This window comes from Aotus nancymaae, unplaced genomic scaffold (genome assembly GCF_030222135.1).
Source record: "Aotus nancymaae isolate 86718 unplaced genomic scaffold, 86718_ANA_hifiasm-v0.15.2.pri h1tg000020l, whole genome shotgun sequence".
Taxonomy (NCBI): domain Eukaryota; kingdom Metazoa; phylum Chordata; class Mammalia; order Primates; family Aotidae; genus Aotus; species Aotus nancymaae.
The window spans coordinates 20,806,585-20,826,531 of record NW_026988432.1 but is presented as its reverse complement, the minus strand read 5'-3'; the positions used below and the strand labels follow the sequence as shown (position 1 = coordinate 20,826,531).

At 35.3% G+C, this 19,947-nt stretch overlaps 1 protein-coding gene across 4 annotated transcripts in view; it reads left to right on the top strand.

Moving 5' to 3' along the window:
* WDR7 (WD repeat domain 7) overlaps positions 1 to 19,947 on the top strand; it is a 390,653-nt gene that overhangs the window by 152,922 nt on the left and 217,784 nt on the right. For all 4 annotated transcript variants that reach the window (XM_064379106.1, XM_012446433.2, XM_012446431.2 and 1 more), the window contains one exon: positions 687 to 810. In XM_064379106.1, coding sequence (XP_064235176.1) covers positions 687 to 810 — 124 coding nt within the window. The remainder of the gene's footprint in view (positions 1 to 686; positions 811 to 19,947) is intronic.

The window sequence follows — 19,947 nt, the reverse complement described above, 5'->3', positions numbered from 1 at the left end:
ATTGACTAGCTTTTTTGACTTCATGCCTGTGGCTTTTTTGCCAAAATAAAACTAAATCAAAACTGCAAAATAAAAGTTGTATGCCACATTGAAAGAAAAATGTATATAATTTTGAAAAGTGATTTCCTCTATAGAACTAAAAGAAGTTACACCTTTATACAGGAATATATTTACCTATTTGTCAAAAACAAATTATTTAAATGTGTCTTAGGTATACGTGAATCATGTTAATTTATACATATTTGTATAAATAATATCTACTTAGTATATATAACATAAAGAAATTAAATAGATAAGGTTAAGTTTCTTCAAGCTAAAAAAAACCCCAAATTTAATAGCTCTTACAGTGGCTTAATGATAATGTTAATATAGAAATTTTAAAAGTAAAATGCTACATTAAAGTTCAAGAATGCTTTGGAAAATGAAGTCTTAACCCCAAAGATGATTAAACTGTTGAAACCTAATTCTTTCCATTAGTGTTAAAATATTTTTCAATGAAATCATTAATTAAAATGTCTTTGATTTGCTAGCATCTAATTTTTAAATAGTTAACTGATTCAGTTAATAGTTTTTTTTCATGTAAATATGGTTTTTATGCTTTCTAGCTTCATTATAAATTTTCTAGTTTATAAATACCTCCTCAACTAATTCACTTTCTGCTTTTACGTTTGGGTCTATGGTCTTAGGTGAGAGAAGCCGCGCAGGCCCTGCTTCTAGCAGAACTGAGAAGAATTGAGCAGGCAGGAAGGAAGGAAGCCATCGATGCCTGGGCTCCTTACCTACCTCAGTACATAGACCACGTCATATCACGTAAGAGTGCTCATGTTTCTTTCCAAAGCTTTGCAGGCATATGTAGAAAAAGGACCTATACTCACATATATGCTACTACCCATCAATAAAAGTGAGTCTTTAACCTTAAAGTGAAAAGAACGGATACTCAAATTCTGCTTTATTATTTTCTGAATCTCTGTAGTTTTTAACTTGCTTTAAAAAACAAAAGGCAATGGTTGTCTATATCAAAATATTCATTAATGAACTGACTTCTTATAAAATTCCCCATCAAATATCCGATTCTAAAACTAACATGTGCCTCTGCCCATTGCATTATTATGCTTTTGGGTGCCAGCTTGTTAGATATTGATCTGCTGATATGTAAGTTCAGATACAAGGCAGATTCTCTTGCTAGTTGAAGTTGGAATTGTGAATCCTTAAAAAACAAAGATCTAGTAGAGAGTTAGACTCGTGCACTATTTAGCAAGAGAAAATTGGAAAGGATTTTGATGGATAGATCTCTTAGGGTATAATTTGAAAAGGTTAGAAAAACTGTTGAAATGTTTTGAATATTCTTTTGCAAAATAAAACCTTTGTAATTATGTTACGTTGAATGCACATTGGAAAAAAGTTGTATTTTGTTATCATTTTTTTTCTTCCCAGAGAGAGCATACTCATTTCCAGTTCATTTGGTTTGTTTTGTATTTTTCTAAAAAAAATTTAGTTACTAAAGAAATTTTTGAAGGTCTCTGTTAAGTGACTAAATTATATTCATTATAAATTAGTTTCAATTTTGAAAGATAAAGTCTTAATGAAAGTTAAAAAAAAAACTCTTTATTATGAAAATTTGGCCTGGGTTTTAAGTGGACTCATTTTAAATGACCCTTTACCAATACCAGTTATTCTTGGTAATGAAGTACTCATTACATATATCCAGATGGACAGTATATTATTGTACAAGAAGGAAAATGAAAACAAAATTCAGAAGGACTTATAACTGTTACAGCTGGTTTAACTCTACCATATCTTTGCCAATGGTGACTATAGGGGATGTTTAATCAAGCATGTGACCTTGGGCACTTTTCTTAAGCTTTCTTAGTCTCAGTTTTATCGCAGCTGAAATAAAGATGATAATAGGACTTTATAGGATTATTATGTGTGTGGCATGCGTTAATCTTTGTTAAGTGCATAGAACAATTCCTAGCCCACAGTAAGCATGATTCATGTGTTGAATACTTTATAAAAATGCAAAAATATATTTCACATATAACCAAAATATCGCATATTAACAGCTCCAGTTAAAATTCTTAATTGTTTGAGCAATAAAATATTTACTCGGTGAATATAGGTTGTCATTTGCTTACTGGAAATTTTTTCTATTTTAATAAAGCAAATGAAGTTAAAAAAAACACAGGGCATCTAGACACATGGACCCTATGTAAGGTATTAGGCTTAAGATTCTTTTAAAAATATGTGTAGATTTTAAAATTTCCAGAATATAAAAAAATAACTTTCAAAAAAAATAGGATTGGGATGAAAAGAGCTCTGTCTTTGAGTATATGAGAAGGTAGTGTGGAAAAAGTATTCGTTGTTCAAGAATATATTTGCCCAGTTCTTTTAGGGCATAGTCCTGCTATAATGCACCTAATGTGTGTATTTAGGTCACTTCCGGTAGTGGTCATCTATAACTGTTTTTGGCTGCCTGGCATCTGAACCCACTTGCTAGATTGGGGTCATCTCCCATTATCTAGGTCTTGATGGGATCTAGGCTCTGACCTCTAACTTTAGAAGCCTAAGGGATGAGATTCACCCTCTGTTAACTCCCCTGACAACCTTGTGTGTAAAAAAAAAAAAAAGTATTCTTTGTTCATAATTTATGGACATTAACTTTATAATATTCCAGAAAATAGAGTTAGACGATCAGCTAATCATAAAATTTATTGAATACAAGATCCTCAAAGTTAAGGATCACCTATGACTGTAGTACTTACAGAGTTGGTTGAAGGTGAAAATAGACAATGGCAAATCACTGAAGAATGTTTTTAGAAGGAGAATGCTATTAAGGAAATATTAAGACATGCTTTTAAGACATCTTTATTTAGAATGGACTACTGTGAAGTAGAGGAATTGATAAAAGTAGAATAAGTAGCTGGGAGGCTATTGCAGAAGGGAGGTTATGGGATCCAGACCTAAATGTAGATAGGGTAGAATTAAAGATAATTGCTAAGCCTTGATCACTGATTGGTGTTTTCTTAGACCTTTATAAGCAAAGATTAATACAAGGTTATATTCTTGAAAGAGAAAAAGGTTTGGAAAAAGAGATGCCATTAGCAATTGTAGTGGATGCCATTTTATTTTATTCCTGGGAAGAAGAGAATCAGTTAGCTACAAGGTTAAAGAGCATGATGTAGCCACAGATTACTCCCTGTAACCGTGCCACAACTGTGTATGTTGCTTGGCAAGAGGTCTGTTAGGCCCAGAGAGAATAAAATATAAGTAAAATAATTCCTACATTAATTGGACACTTTCTCTGTATCAGACTTTGCTGCTAAGTACCCGGTCTGTGTTATGTTATTTAACCATTACAGTAACCTTGTAAAATGCACACTATTGCCATCACACCCTGCCTCTGCCTCCCAGCATTTTGTTTTCTTTCAGTTGAGTTAATGGAAGCCAGGAAAGATTAAAGAATTTTCTGCAGTTCCCTCCATTACTAAGTGATGGACTCCAATACTTATTCTCGTATCTACCATTGTTTTTTTTAAATTATTTTTTGGCCAGGCATGGTGGCTCACGCCTGTAATCCCAGCACTTTGGGAGGCCGAGGTGGGCGGATCACCGGATGTCAGGAGTTTGAGACCAGCCTGGCCAACATGAAGAAACCCCATCTCTACTAAAAATACAAAATTAGCTAGGTGTAGTGGTAGCTGCCTGTAATCCCAGCTACTCAGGAGGCTGAGACAGGAGAATTGCTTGAACCCAGGAGGTGAAGGTTGCAATGAGCCGAGATGGTGCCATTGTACTCCAGCTTAGGCAACAAGAGCAAAACTCCATCTCAAAAAAATATATATATTTTTATTTCAATAGCTTTTGGTGTATAAATGGTTTTTGGTTACGTGGATGAAGTGAAGTGTAAGGTGGTAGAGTCTGAGATTTTAGTGCCCCCTTTTACCTGAAGGGTAAAGGTGCGCATTGCTGAACATTGTACCCAATATGTAGTCTTGTTATCCCTCACCCCTCCTCCTCCTTCCCCATTTTGAGTCTCCATAATCTATTATATCACTCTGTATGCCGTTGTGTACTCAGAATTTAGCTCCCACTTATAAGTGAGAAAGTACATTAACCACTGTTTATTCCATCTTGCTTACTCTGGCATACTTGGATTGAAATGGGGGTGAAGGTGGGAGAATAAATAGTTATTTAGCTTGCAGCCAAGTTATGTTTAACAACAAAATGGAGTCAAAAAAAATTGTTAAGAAAATTACTCTTTGATATAGGTCTCATTACTGTTTAAATAAGTGTAAAGTAAGCTGTTCTTATGTCATATTTGAACCTTTCTATTTATGTGTTATGTTGGATGTTTAAATTTTGTATTTATGTTGTCTTTTATATTTAATTATAGTAGCCGAGTACTTCATATATTAACTAACTGCTGGCTTACTTAAAACTTTGATCTTGTCATTTATTGTAATTTTTTTTTTTTTTAGTGAAAGATAAACATACATTTTACTTGTAACTGAAACATCATGCACTGACAACTCTTGATATAATACATTAATCTTTTCTGGAACTTTTACATTGAGTGTAAAAGTCGTTTTAGTTTGCTTTAGTGTGAGCTTTCTATTTTAATCAAAGGGTGTCAAGCTAAGGGAGCAGGGATTCTGAACGTATGAAAGGAGAAGAAAGCATACAACAAATGAGGAATGACCACATAGGGCTGTTGAACAGATTTGCTGTCCGAAGGGATCAAAAGGTTATGGAGCCAGCTGGTAGACAGCCCACGCCTGCCATCCACGTGCTTGTACTGAAATCGCCTCTACCATTGTCATTAATGTTTGAGATGTTCATTGTGGCAAGTTACATTGTAAAGTATTGCTTTAGAAATGCAAAACCCGTTTCTAGCATAGGAATCTTCTTAATCATAAAAATAGGCAAAATATTAAAAAATATATCTGATAAATAGACCACTCATCAGATATTTTCTTATAATTTAATAATTCTAGGCATTTTACAAAACACAATAATTCCTTAGCAATATTGGCCGCTCCCAACTTAGAATCGAGCTTTGTCTAAAAGTCCTTTTATTACATATTTGTCTGAAACTCAGAAAATGCTCTTACCTGAAGAGCAGAATGGCATACTGGGCTGATGGACTGTGATAGTACTTCATCTGAAAGCTTAAGTTTAAGGTGGGTGTTAACTATCTCTTCTTTAGTCAGTAAGTGATTGGGCTGCGAGTAAGATGATAAGGCATCTGGTCTTGCTGGGATTTTCTATATTATATTTAGGTACATTATGCAATAAGCCTTTCGCAGGTTTGTTTGAGAATGTAAGGAAACAATGGGCCAGTTGCTTTTCTCAGGGTTATTTTTTTTTTTTTAAGAGACAGGGTCTTGCTGTGTTGCCCAGGCTGGACTCCTAGGCTCAAGGGATCTTTCTGCCTCAGCCTCCCAAGTAGCTGGAACTATAGGTGCCCACCACCATACCTGGCTCTCAGGACACATGACAGCATTAAATGAGAAACCCTTTGTAAACTTTTTATGTAAAGCGCATAATACAAGTACAGAATATTGGCCAGCTGTACCTTTCCTTTTCTATGTTGGTTTCTGTAGCTTTGTTCTCTTCATTGCCACTGCCTCAGAATTCACTTTAATTTATATTGCCCAGGGATTCTGGCAGGAGACTGGAGACGACTGAGGAAGAAAAAGGAGCACTAATCTGTCTTAACTGAAAAGCCAGCTCACAGATTGTTATAAGAATCAAGTCCTGGCCAGGCGTGGTGGCTCATGCCTGTAATCCTAGCACTTTGGGAGGCTGAGGTGGGCAGATTGCCTGAGCTTAGGAGTTTGAGACCAGCCTGGGCAACACGAAACCCTGTCTCTACTAAAATACAAAAAATTAGCTGGGTGTGGTGGCGTGCACCTGTAGTCCCAGCTACTTGCGAGGCTGATGCAGGAGAATTGCTTGAACCCAGGAGGCGGGGGTTGCAGTTAGCTGAGATCAGGCCACTGCACTCTAGCCTGGGTGGACAGAGCAAGACTCCATCTCCAAAAAAACATCAAGTAGTAATTGAGTGCTATGAAAATTTTGCTTCAGATAACGGTGCTCTTTTCTTGAACCAGTCAGGAAACATTATCTTATCCTCTTAAAATATTGTGAGTATATAAACTTTTGCTGCTTAGTTTCTGATGGATAATTTGTGGATAAATGCATTGTGATTCCTATTTTAATGGTAATGGACTTAAATAATAATTACTGCATATATTCTTGTAACACTGACTTACAGAAATATTATAAATCTTGTCTGAGTCCTCAGTCTTTAGCATGTTTGTTGGTTTTATGTTTCAATAACACTTTAAAACATTTTTACTGGTTATTTTTACTGTTAGGTTGGTGCAAAAGTAAATGCAGTTTTTGCCATTAAAAGGAGTGGCAGAAACTGCAATTACTTTTGCACCAACTTAATAAATAGGGATAAATGTTATTTTCTGAAACTTTTGTATTACAGTTCCGGTGAAGATAAATGTTATGAGTTGTCTCAGATTTATTTTGAAGTGAAGCTGTTTGGCAGAACCCAATTTTATGTATGTCCTATTTGTGACATTCTGCATGTAGCATTTTGAGAATTGACTTTTTTATGAGGTCAGGCACCCGCTGGTTTATGAAATGTGCCCACACTTGCCCTTCATTTCAGTCAATGACGACTCTGAGGCAAATGCTGATGCTTCCTGATTTCCTTTGGCCTGCGACGCAGAGTGACCTTACAGGGCATGAGGTCACAAGCGTAATTATTTCTCGTACATTGTATTCTGCCTGCTCACAGGGGCTCATCTCCTCTTTTAGTTTCAGAAACATTAAACACGTAAAAGTCACCACCATTATATAAATCAAAATCTCTTCTAAAGAGGGTGCCGTTGTAATTGTATGCATTTATGGCCAACATAGTATTAATTTGCAAATTTATCACCTCAGATATTGATAGAAGGATGTGTAACACATCGTGTTTAATACGTATTGATGTCATCAGAAAGCACAATCCTTTGTTCTTATCGAGTCCCTGCCTTTTTAGCTTCCTTTTGTGTTAAGGTTACCAGGGTTAGGCTCGTCTTTTTATCCCCCTTGGAAACAGAATAGGATTTCTTTGTTCAATGAAAGACACTCTTAGTAAATGTTTTGGGTTTGACTTTGAACAAGCCACACTGTAGTACCTATTTTAACCTGGAATCGAAGTCACTTTTCTGATGATGATAAAGTAGTGGTCATTCTGAGCACAAATGTGGATGGACCAACACTATACAAGAAGGTAAGATGAAACTGTATGTAACAGAGGGAGTTGGAAAGGATATTGTAGCTGGTAAAAACAATTTAAATATTACTGTATTCTTTGGTAGGCTGATATTTTTACGGTTTGTTCGTAGGAAGAGGGTGGGGGAAAGGATAGGAGGGGATTTGATAAACATGATGTGAGTCTTTCCCTCACCCAAAGGCCTTAAACTATACAGCATTCTTCTCTTTTTAGATATGCCTTGATATTTGCAATTCTCTGAGATAGTTGTTTTTAAGGAATGGTTTTCTAGATGACTAAGGGTTTTTAAATGACTAGATGCTCAGGTTATTTTTAAAACTATATCAATTTTTTTGTTGAAATATTTCAAAAAGTCTCTGGCTTTTTCAACATCTACTCAGGCGGAGTTGCTGTTTTGGCCCGTGCTGTAAAATTACCACCACTTGCTTACTGAAGAGATTATACTTCTTTATTTGAATGGAAAAGTGCCCAGATGGATATGCCTCTTACATTGCTTATGGTTTTTTTTAACCAATTTTCCTTCCTCTTCTTTTTTTAATTGTCTAGTAATTGTTACCAATTTTTATTGCTGTTGGGCTACTGCATCTCACCTCTAACAGCTTTTACCCTGATTGCGAATTTGCTGTTTCTAGTGTTGTGGGGGTGTGGATGCCAGGCAACCAAGCTTGAGTTAAATGTAAATTAAGAGTAAACTGGCTAAGAACAAGCGCTCTCTGATGAAAATATACCTAAGCTTTAGGTAAACACCTTGTGCTGTCCCTGCTGGCTCCTCACTTTCTGCTTGCTGGTCTACTTTCCTACGTCCTTTGTGGCATTCTGGGTGTCTTTTCTTTTTGAGCAAGAATATTCTAATTGGTGAAAGAATGGGAAAGTTGCTCATGAAGAACTCAATCATTCTAAAATACCCCTTTTATAAGGCCTGTTTTGTGAACTATTTGAAAGTAAAGAATGAGATTTCTTCGAAAATACTTGTAATGGTTGTCTTACACTGTTCACAAAGCCAATTGGAAATGATTATGCATTGTCATTAGAAGGGGAAAGTATTAAATTATGACTGAGTGATGTATATGAAAAGTACTTCTGTGTGATATTTTATATCATAAGGCAGAAAGGGTTTGTCTAAGACAAAGTATATTATGCAAAGCACACTGTATCCATGTTGTATCTGTTTGCAGTGTTTCATTGGGACCTGAGGGATTTGTTCCTCTTTTTTCTTCCAGAGTGTCAGAGCTATTGAGCTTAATTTTAAGCGCTCTAGACTGATCATGTATTTAGCAGCATTAAACTGTTCTACTTATCTATATTTGGCCACTAACCTAATGGAATAACAATGAAATTTGTTCTTAATCAGTCACGACTATCTAAAAGGAAAATTCGTTCCATGTGACTTGGGTTCTTTGAGGTAACATTTAATATTCTCGTGATTTTTCTTTTATCTTTTTAATAAGTCTTGAACATTAGAGTAATAAAGTGTAGCAAGTTAAAAATGAAAGTATTCCTGGATGGATTGGTTATTTAGACTTGACTTCTAAGTAATAAACAGAAACCTTCCTGTAATCAAGTTAATTCTGTACATTAGGAACTCCGCAGGATGAAGTCACTTCCTGCTGCCAGGGAACTCTCTGCACAAGCGGTCCTCTAACAATGGAGCCAACAGTCTGCGCTCAGGATGTCACTAGGAACCCCATGACAGTTTGCCATTTTGTGGAACAAAGCAAGGAGTGAGGCACAAGGAAATTAAATCACATGTCCCTTGTATAGCAGTGAGGAGATGGGGGAGTCCATCCAGTCTGGGACTTTTCACCTGGCCCTCTCTTAGGACCCTGAGCAAAACTGCTGGGCTTGAAAGGCTTTGAAGTAACTTTAGTTCTTTCATCATGTCCCACTTTTCTCATTGACAAGTCTCTCCCTATCTCCAAACCTTCAGTGCAGAAATTCATTACCTCTCTTAGAGTTGCAGTTGGTGGCAAGGCCCCTAGGAGGCATAACTGACTTTCTTAGAGATGTTCACTTACCATCTGCTTTGAAAGTTGTATATACTTAAGGCTATGAAGACTCTGTTATAAAAGAAAACACTGATTCAACCTGCGACACATTCATTTAAAAAAAATGATGTTCAAATGGAAATGCCTGATACACCTTTAGCTGAGATTCTAGTGTTCTTTTCTATAATAAATGACCTAATATTAGTTTCTGTGAAGAGTATATTGATTTATGCCATTATTCTCTTGCTGATTTGCTGAAGAACAAAAATTTGTAATGCTAATGGAAATAAAGTACTTTACAAAAACACTGCACTTGAATACCAGAACATGTCTTTGTAATAGAACAAGTGTCTTGTAAGCTTTTAAATATAAATTTTCTTTATTCTAGTACACATTCCAGTACAGATACTCAGAGTCCTGTCCAACTTGTTTTTATAGAGCAAAATCTGAGTTGATGTTTTACCTCTTCGACAGTGAATATGGATATAGAAATCCAACTTTGATTGGATTGTGAGGCATTTGTAATTTTGTACCCTGTTTCTGATTCTCTTATCTCTTTGTTGATTGGATGGTATGTACTTGCATTGTTTTATTTCAGTTTGGCCTTGTCTGCATATGACAGAATAGATCTTATGGATTGGAAGGAAAACAGTGATTTAAAGTCATTGCAAGAAAATTAACCTTTTTTTACCTGTAATATTTTTATTATAGCTAATGATACAGTTTGTTCTAATATTTATAAATTCTGGGATGAAAACAATCAAATTATACCTGAATATCTTAATCTATTCTTTCTCTTCCTGCTTTTTTTTGAAAGTATGGTATTTTATATTTTATTTTTTCTTAGTGATATTGTCTTAATGATTTATTACATCTGCTGTTTTTATTAACCAGATTTTGATACAAATATGTATTTTAAATGTTTTAATATTTATAAATGGTTTCATTGTGCATGACATTTGCAGACTTGGTTAATATTTTAGCACCTCTAGTACACAAACATAAAGAAAAAAATTTATTTTATTTGTTTGAGCACCCGAATTGACCCCAGCAAGATTGAGATTGATCTGGCTTCTTTCAGCCTGTTAAATGCCAATCCAGTCATCTGTAACAGTACTTGGCGTTTTTGTAATTTTTCTGTACATATTTTCTGTGTTTGTCTGTAAAACTTACCTATCACTTGAAAATATTTTTCTTGATTTGGAGATGAAAATAATTACAACCACTTATTTTATTGTTTTAAAAAATTGTTTCGACAGTCAGTGTCAGTGCTATAATGTCAGGGCTTTTCTTTTTTTTTTTCTTTTTTTAAAATCTTAATGAAGAGAGTTTACATTTTACCAGGAAAAGATGATGAAACTTACATTTGAAATGTGGTATTGGAATAAAGAACATCCAGCTTTAGGGAATGGAAATGGAAAAAGAGGTGGATGATTCTTAGTACATGAATTTTCCTGCTGATTTAAAACATATAATTAAATTACATCCTTCTAATAATTAAACATTTTAAGATAAGTTCTGGCATATTTTGCAGGTACAAAGATGTAAGTTATTTTTGATATGCCTTTATATCTTGGGTATGAAGTGGAGAAGATTTTTTTCTTTACTCCCTGCTAGCAGGTGGCTACTATGTCTTACTCAGGTTCTATTTTGATTTTTATCTGTTTGTTTTTTTTCCCTTAAGCAGGGATCTGTCTTCAAAGCAAATAAATATCACAGAGAAACTAAACTAGAGATGAGTCTCTGAATTTTGGGGGATGGGTAGAGGATTGAGCCTTTTCAGTCTTAATCTAAAGAGCCATGGTGCTTTTCATAAAATATTTACTTAGGGCTTAAAGTAATCGCACCATCTCAGATGTCACCTATTTTAAAGGTGCGATCAGGATTCTGAGACCATCCCAAGCTTTTCCCGCTTAGAAGTCGATGCATACTTGGGGCCAGAAACCTTTCCTACTCGGTTTTGTCACTACCCACTCTTGTGGCAAAGGGACTCTAGCATGATTCTCAAAAGGAAAGTGAGAGAGACAGGAGAAATGAGTTTCAAAAGACAATTCTTGTAAACCTTGTCTCCTCCACCAAGAGTGTGTATTTTTTTTTTTATTTTATTTCATAGTTTCTAAATTAGATGACAGTAATTAGAATGCGGTGGCATGATCATGGCTTACTGCAACCTCAACCTCCTGCATTCAAGCAATCTTCTTGGCTCAGCCTCCCACATAACTGGGACCACAGGTCCACCAGCCACCATGCCTGGCTAAATTAAAAATTTTTCTTTTGTAGAGAAGGGGTCTTCGTCTGTTGCCCAGGGTGATCTTCAACTTCTGGGCTCAGGTGATGCTCCTACCTTGACCATTCAAAGTGCTGGATTGCAGACATGAGCCACTGTGCCTGGCTAAGGATTTTTCTTTTCTTTTCTTTTTTTTTTTTTTTGAGACGGAGTTTCGCTCTTGTTACCCAGGCTGGAGTGCAATGGCGCGATCTCGGCTCACCGCAACCTCTGCCTCCTGGGTTCAGGCAATTCTCCTGCCTCAGCCGCCTTGAGTAGCTGGGATTACAGGCACGCACCACCATGCCCAGCTAATTTTTTGTATTTTTGGTAGAGACGGGGTTTCACCATGTTGACCAGGATGGTCTCGATCTCTTGACCTCGTGATCCAGCCGCCTCGGCCTCCCAAAGTGCTGGGATTACAGGCATGAGCCACCGCGCCCGGCCCAGGATTTTTCTAATGATACATAAGTGATAATTTACTGAACCAGATTATTGGTTGGTAATTAAATGGAAAGAGGAGCAACTCTTCTTCATGTGTTAGCTGTAACTACAGAGAGATCACTTAGCTTCTTTACTAATCTTACGTACATTACAGTTTCTTCTTTTGTAAAAGGAGGGGAGTGAATAGATCCATGTTGTTCAAACATTTTAGGTAGTAAACTTACACATGAAATCTTAACCAGAGTTCCAACAGATAAAAAGTATTTCTTTAGGCTTTTAAATCTTTGGGTTTTATTTTTTAAGGGAAAAATGTTTCATGTGCATTGAAATCCTCATGCTATTCTTTTGTCTTCTGGGGTTCTACGTAGCACAATTGAAATCTAATTATCTGTTCTCTAAAAGCCTTCTTGCTTTAACAAATGATTTTCGTTAACACATGCACATGTGTGCACATACATACACTATGATACAGGGCAGAATTAGTAAAGAGTTAATGTAATCTTTCCCTTGTATATAAGGCAACTAAAATTTGTTGTAATGTGGGACAACTTTTATTTCTCTAACTCCTTTCGTCCTGTATTGCAACTTGGGAAATAAATTTTTGCTACTTCTCCAGAGTTTCATAATAGATTGCACCAAGTAAAAGTACACTAACAGAGTGCCAGCTCAGTATGTGCATCCAATTCAGTATGTGACTGAAGTCGTTGTCTCCTGGAAGCACAGAAACCATTTTGAATGCACTACCTTAATGTTTGATACATAGTTCAGTCTACCACCATGCCACCCTGAATGCGCCCAATCTTATCTGTTATATACTTCATCATTTTTGAATTAAAATGTGATAACCTATCAGACATGGATTGGCCAACTATCTGGTTTTAGAACTTATTTGTTATTATATAACTGTCATTGTATAATGTGAGTGTAGATTCGTATACATATTCGGTCATCTTTTAGTAGCCATGTTCCACTTGACAAACCTCTATAATAATCACTTGCCTGTCTGACTTAATGAATTGCCTGTCATTGGATGAAGTTAAATCTGTTAATTTGGTTTCTTCTCTTTTCAAGGCATAGTAAGTACACTAAAGCTTCTCTGACATGTTCTGTGTAGAATCAGCAAATCAATTTCTAGAAAGCATACTAGTTAAGTTTTGATTATTTTTCTTTCACACTAAGCATTTAAAAGTATGTGCAAGATATTTTGTTTCAGATTAAATTTTTGGTTGAGGAATTCTTACTAATTCTGTGCATACTTGCTTTCTCTTTTTATCATTGGCTAAACATGCTCTTGTAGCCCTGTGGTATGCATGAGATGATTATGGTAAACAACAAACACTTCTTGAAGTTTATCATTCAAACAGATGAGTAGGATATACAGAAACATACTACTTTTTTTTTTTTTAACTTTTGGCTAAAATCATTTAAATGCTCTTTTAAAAAGCAGGCTTACATCTTTCCTTTCTATTAATTGTGTCAAACATTCTTAGGTAGTGATTGGTAGAAGGGTAGGTATTTGGGGAGAAAACACATCAAACAGGGACCATTTCAGAGAAATTATATTAACCTTTATTAATCAGGAAATCTTTTTTTTTTTCTTATTTCCCTTAGAGTTGCTGCATAGAGATGTTAGGGTGATTTGTTAAATGATCTGTTTGTCAAAGTATAATTTTAGAGACTGGTTTTGGATAAAAACGAGGTGTTTTTCTATTCCGTTTTAAAAACATTTGTATCTTGGAATATATCAAACATAGAGAAAGGTGGAGAGTAATATAATGAATTTTCATATACCTGTTGCCTAACTTCAACTGTTACTGACTTCTGGGTGATCTTACTTTCTTGCTATCTCATCATCTTTTGCCGTGCATTATTTCAAAGCAGTTCTCAAACACAATATTGCCTTATCTGTAAATGTTTGTGTCTTAAAAGATAGTCTCTTTTTTAAAAACCAAAGCTTACACTAAGGATGCCAACAAATTAAAACTAATTTGTTAATATTATTCAATAACTCAGTGTTTCTATATTATTCAATAACTCAGTGTTTCTATTTTCCCAATAATTTCATATTTTTTTAAACTTTATTCATTTTAAGATTCAAGTCATTCAAGCATAGATGACAGTTGCTTAACATGTCTCATATTTCTTTTAATCTGTAGAATTTCTATCAATTGATCACCTACATATCTTTAGCTCTTTCTCCTCCCTTTCCTTATGATTTATTTGTAGAATAAATTAGCAAGTTTATACTGTGATGAGTTTTGCCTTTTCATTAGAGTAGCAGGTCCCAGTATTATAAATTCTAACATTCCTTCCTCATTTGTTAGCTAGAATACTTATCCAAGGAGAATCTTATCCGCCTCAACTATTCTGTGCCCTGAGCTATACTTCAGAAATGACAAAAACTTGAAGTGATTTTTAAAATATTTAAGCATTAATATGAATTCATGGATGTTTAGGTTTTGGTTCATTATAATAATTCTTATTACAGAAATTCTCCCATCTTTGATCAGTGGAAGCCTTTTTAGTTGACTCCTGAATCCTTTTGATAAGACCCTGGTAGTTTTTTGATAGCTTAATCACTGACATTCTGTACCCACCTTGTGCATTTCCTGTCTCAGACCTGAGTCAACTCAGGTAAAAACCTTGGTCCTTTTAATGGGAAATTGTATTTTAAGATCACAAAGTGCTAGATATACTTCTTGCTGTTTGTTCACTATTGCTTGCTTTTTTGGTAGATACATGGATGCACACTTTCATTTGAATCTTAGAGTATATAAAATACTTTGAGTTTATACTAATACTGCCCAATAAATTTGGGACTACTGAAGTTTTAATTTGATTAAGGTTACATTTGTATTTATTTCTCTCACCGTATCCATGTAATGATTCATCTGCTTTCCTCCATAATACACAACAGTTCAGAATACTGTCAGCACTGCCGTATACAGTATGATTACCAAAAATATTGTGTGGATGTTCTTGTTTGTTTGTATTCACTGTGTTGCCCAGGCTGGTCTTGAATTCAGAGGGGAACCCCAGTGCCTAGTTTTGTTTGTATTTGTTTGATTTTGTTTGTTTGCTTATAGTTCTTTTCCTTGTTAAGGTGTAAACCATTGGAGATGAACAGTTAAATTACTGTGCTTAAAGATCACTGGAAATAGTTTCTCCCTATGTGATTATACCATCAACTTGATAACACAGTTACATTCATTTGTTTCATTTTACTTGCACAATTGTGTTAGCTAATATCTCCAACACAGTGTTAAATAGGAAATGTGAATATAACAAAGATTGTATTATGTAACACTGATGACATTGTAATGAGTTTCTATACTTTGAAGGTTAAATTTTTTAGCTTGAAATCACAACTGTACCATTTAGTTAACTCACTAAACATATTTATAACCACAATCATAGATCACTGAATATACATCAATGCAATTTATATAGAGATATAATCCCATAGTTTTCCCACTGGTGGAATTTGTTGGATAGTTATGCATATAGTGCCACTGCAAGTGGTGCCTCTTCTTCAGGCAACTAAGATTTCGCTGTGAGGATATCTTCCTTCTTCACCTCCATTTCTTTGTTACTCTACTGGCTCACTCCTCCCCACTGCCCCACTCAGGCGATCTCCTGACTTTGGGGACATTAATCTAGTTAATTTTCACTTGAAAATGAAGAACTTAGACCTAGAGATGCATATCTACTGATTGTGTATGTTTCTTTAAGACTACTGATTTTAAACTCTCATTTTTAGAAAACTCTACAAGGCTCAGCTGGTGTACAAAGATTTCTGCATGATAACTACGGTGAGATTTTACTTGAAATACACTAATGTTTCCAAAAGTTAAATTTCCACTAAAAAGAACTTAATAGCATTTTGTTGCTAAAAGTGAGGTGTCACTATCTTAAAAATGAGGTGTCACTATCTAATTGTCCTGTTACCAATTTTGTAGATGCTTGGTAATTATGTAATAAAAAGATTTAATACCTACTAAATCTATGAACTATGATAGGTTCTTTTACATTTTCATTAATTTTTATTAGATTAAAATGTGCTAGTGAATGACGTAGAAGAAAATTCATGGCATGAAAGAAAAGTCAAAAATTAAAATCACCTTCAAATTTAAAGAAAGTGGAATGCACCACTGCATTCTTTTAGAAATTTGAAGTGAGTTTGTTTGATTTTGCTCTATTTTGTTTTCTAATTAGAGGGAAAAGAAATCAAACTGCAACCTTAGGACTGAAGAGTGTCTCTTTTTTTTGTGGGACTCTTTATAGTGGTCCATCAGGTCCTGGCTCACACACATCATCATGCCTTTCTTTCCCTCCCTGAGGCACCTTGGCAGAATAGCATGACCCTGACTGTGATTCAGTGTCCCTCAGCTCTGCCTCAGATTGCAGAACTTAGACTCGTGAGTTGCTGGAACTCTTTGGTATTACGTGTTTGCATCCATGATGGGCCTTTTGCAAGTAGTGTTAGCTTTTTTTTTTTCTTTTTTTTAAAGACAGGGTCTCACTCAGTTGCCCAGGCTGGAATGCAGTGGTGCAATCTCTGCTCACTGCAACCTTCGCCTCCTGTGTTCAAGCAATTCTCCTGCCTCAGCCTCCCAAGTAGCTGGGATTATAAGCACTCACCACCACGCCCAGCTAATTTTTGTATTTTTAGTAGAGACAGGGTTTCACCATGTTGGTCAGGCTGGTCTTGAACTCCTGACCTTGTGATCTACCCACCTCGGCCTCCCAAAGTGCTGGGATTACAGGCTTGAGCCACTTGGCCTGGCCAGTGTTAGCTCTTTTTAAATGAAGTTGAACTGAGCTAAGGATACGCTTTCTTCTAATCTTGTGGACATAGAAGGGGCCTGTGTGAGGCCCTCAGTGGGCTCCTTAGTTGTCGCTTTACCTGATGAAGGCCAAGGAGGTTAACTTTGGAGCTGTAAAAAGAATAACGGTAACAACAACAAAAATCCACCTTCTAGTAGTTTACCAGAAATCAATAGAAAATTTAGGGATTCATTCTATAGTTGATTGAATGGTGATTAATTAGTTCCATCCAGTTTTTAAAATACAAATGTCATAAAATAGAGAAGATATGTGGGAAAAAGCAGTTAATCCTGATTGAACACAAGTTCATTAAGATATTCTGATTTCAATTCTTTACTGGGTTGATGATGATTCTCAGAAGTACTGGATCCCTTCATTAGAATGATTTTCCCATTCTCAAAGAAACAACCCCATCCTGTGGATTTATCAGAATGTACTTTCATCTATCTATACAAAATAAGTCAGCTAAAACTTAACATTAAGTCAGTTAAACAAATTGTATTGTGCACATACATGGAGCACAGCATTGTTCTGGCTGCTGGATATGAAAAGAAATGAGATTCCATTTCATTCAGTCATCTTCATCTTCACTTGGGCGTTTATAGGCACTTCAGACCTATCATCTTTACCTGTAAATGTTCTTTTCTATTTTTCCACTTTCCATCACTGCCATCACTTTTATATTTATGCCTCAGGGAAATGTACACTAATTTTGGAAATGTTTCTGTAATCTGTTACATGACGATTGATGCTATTAATGGACCAAAGATGACAATATTTCCTTGGTTAAAAGCATTTTATTTTTAAAGGATATAATGATTTTACTTGAGTTTTATAATAGAAAATTTAATTATGGTGACTAGATAATCACTATAAAAGCACATCAATCTGCTTTGGTAGGGCAGCACATTTCCACCAATAATAGTGGCTATGGGGTAGGGGCAGAGGGAGTTGACTTTGATACTATTCTTCTGGATATAACGTAAGCCACTTCACTTGACTTGAAGAGTTTACCTGTAGCTTTGAGACTCATTTGACTTGGCACAGTGGTTCTTAACCTGGAGGGATTTTGCATAATCTCCCACCCCAACATTTGGTGATAATCTGGAGACATTTTGGTTCTCACCACTAGGACAGAGTATGCTTCTGGCGTCTAGTGGACAGAGGCCAGGGATGCTACTAAACAGGACACCTCTTGCCACTGCCAACAAAGAATTATCCAACCCAAAATGTTAGTAGTAAGAATTATTACTAACAATAATTAAACATGTGGGCTAGAATAATTAAACGTGAAATTTGTTGCCTTTTCTCCAATTAGGTTTCTAAGTAATCTGTTTATGCTTATGTTATTGAGGGTGATACTGCAGTTAAGTTGGTAGTATTTTTCGATGTTATTTATGTAAAATTGAATTACCCATTTTCTTTGCTATTTAGTATTTGCTATTGCTTTATAAAACAGTTTTCTTAATAAATGGATTATATAATTTGTATTATAGACTTTTTGATAGATACTAAGAATTTATAAAATAGATCGTATGTGTGGGACATTTGCTAAAATTTCGTTGATAAACACCATGTTTGCATATAGAATTGCTTCTGGTGAATAATAAAGGATTAAAACAATGTGAAGTAAATGTCCTGATCGATGTATATATCACAGCTTGTTTTCAATCTTTCTTCCCTTTTTCCTTCCCTTGCTTGTTCAATAACTATTAAGTGCCAAACAGCTCTAGGCTGGGGAATATATTGATGTACAAAGTAGTCATGGTCCCTGTCTTCATGGAGCTTACAGTGTAACAGTGCGGTAAGAACTATTATAGAGATGGTGGAGGACTCGGAATGCCCAGTGTAGGCAGTCCCTTAAACAGCTGGAAAATAGAGTATTTGGAAGTGCTGGGGAATTCATTTAAAAGAGATATTTTCAGAGGGAAATATTAAAACTGTTTTTGAGGGTGTAGTACCTCTGTACTGTATAAATCTGTTAGTTTTTATATAAATGTAGAATCTGTGAAATAGGATAATGGAATGGGATGACAATATCTTAAATATTACTTGAGGTTACATATTTGTGGCTTTCATGTCAAATATTTTGGTTTTTTTTCATCAGAACTGACATTTTAATACTTGTTACTGATACTCATATATATTGTGTTGCTGATAAATTATGTGCGGTGGAGGTCTTAAAAAAGCTGATAACACTAAGATAGTTACAATACAGTTGTACTGTTTGTAAATACATAAAAATCTTATAGGCCCATATGTGGTGTATGTGTGTGTGTGTGTGTGTGTGTGTGTGTGTGTATATATACACACACACACCCACACTTACATTGAAAGTGTATATATATATACACACACACACACATTGAAAGAATTAAACACATCTTTTAAATGTGCTATGAAACTCTAACTGAAATTAGTGGTTGCAAAACCAAATATAATTCTCATGACAGCAAGTGGGTAGGGATTATTCACTTCTTTAAAGCATAATTCTTTATTGCTGGCATTCTCTGTAAAGTAGTTGATGTACTTTTATTAATCTTTACAAGTTTTCTTTACTGGTAGTGACTCTCAACTGCCTTTCCTGATCCTCCCTGCTCACTGCCAGAGTAAGGAAGAAATTAGAGTTGTAGTCAAAGAGTAAGCTGCCTTATTTAAAAATATACTTTACTATGTTTTTATTTGTGGGATGGGGTTAAAAATGAAAGTTTATATTCTCTTGTATACACTGTCGTATCTCTGTGGTCTTACTACTTGTCTGCCTCATTTTTCATTCTTTTTTAACTTTGCAAGTTAATTCTTTAAAAGCTCTGCCAGAGGCAATGATTGGTGCTCCCTTAATTCAACTTTTCATTCTCGAAATCATTGGTTAGATATGAATAGTCTTTAAAATGAATTGTGAAGTTTAATCACTGTAATGTAGTGGAGTCATGATGTGCTTCTCTGGATGCATTATGCTCATTACAGCGTACGCATGTTTAAATCTTCGGCAGTTTGATGTCACTTTGTCATGTTTCCAGGCTGAAGTCAATATATTTCATTGCTTAGTTTTTTCTGAGGCTTGCCATTTTACTTCTTTCTTTATATCATATATATATATATATATATACACATACACACACATACAC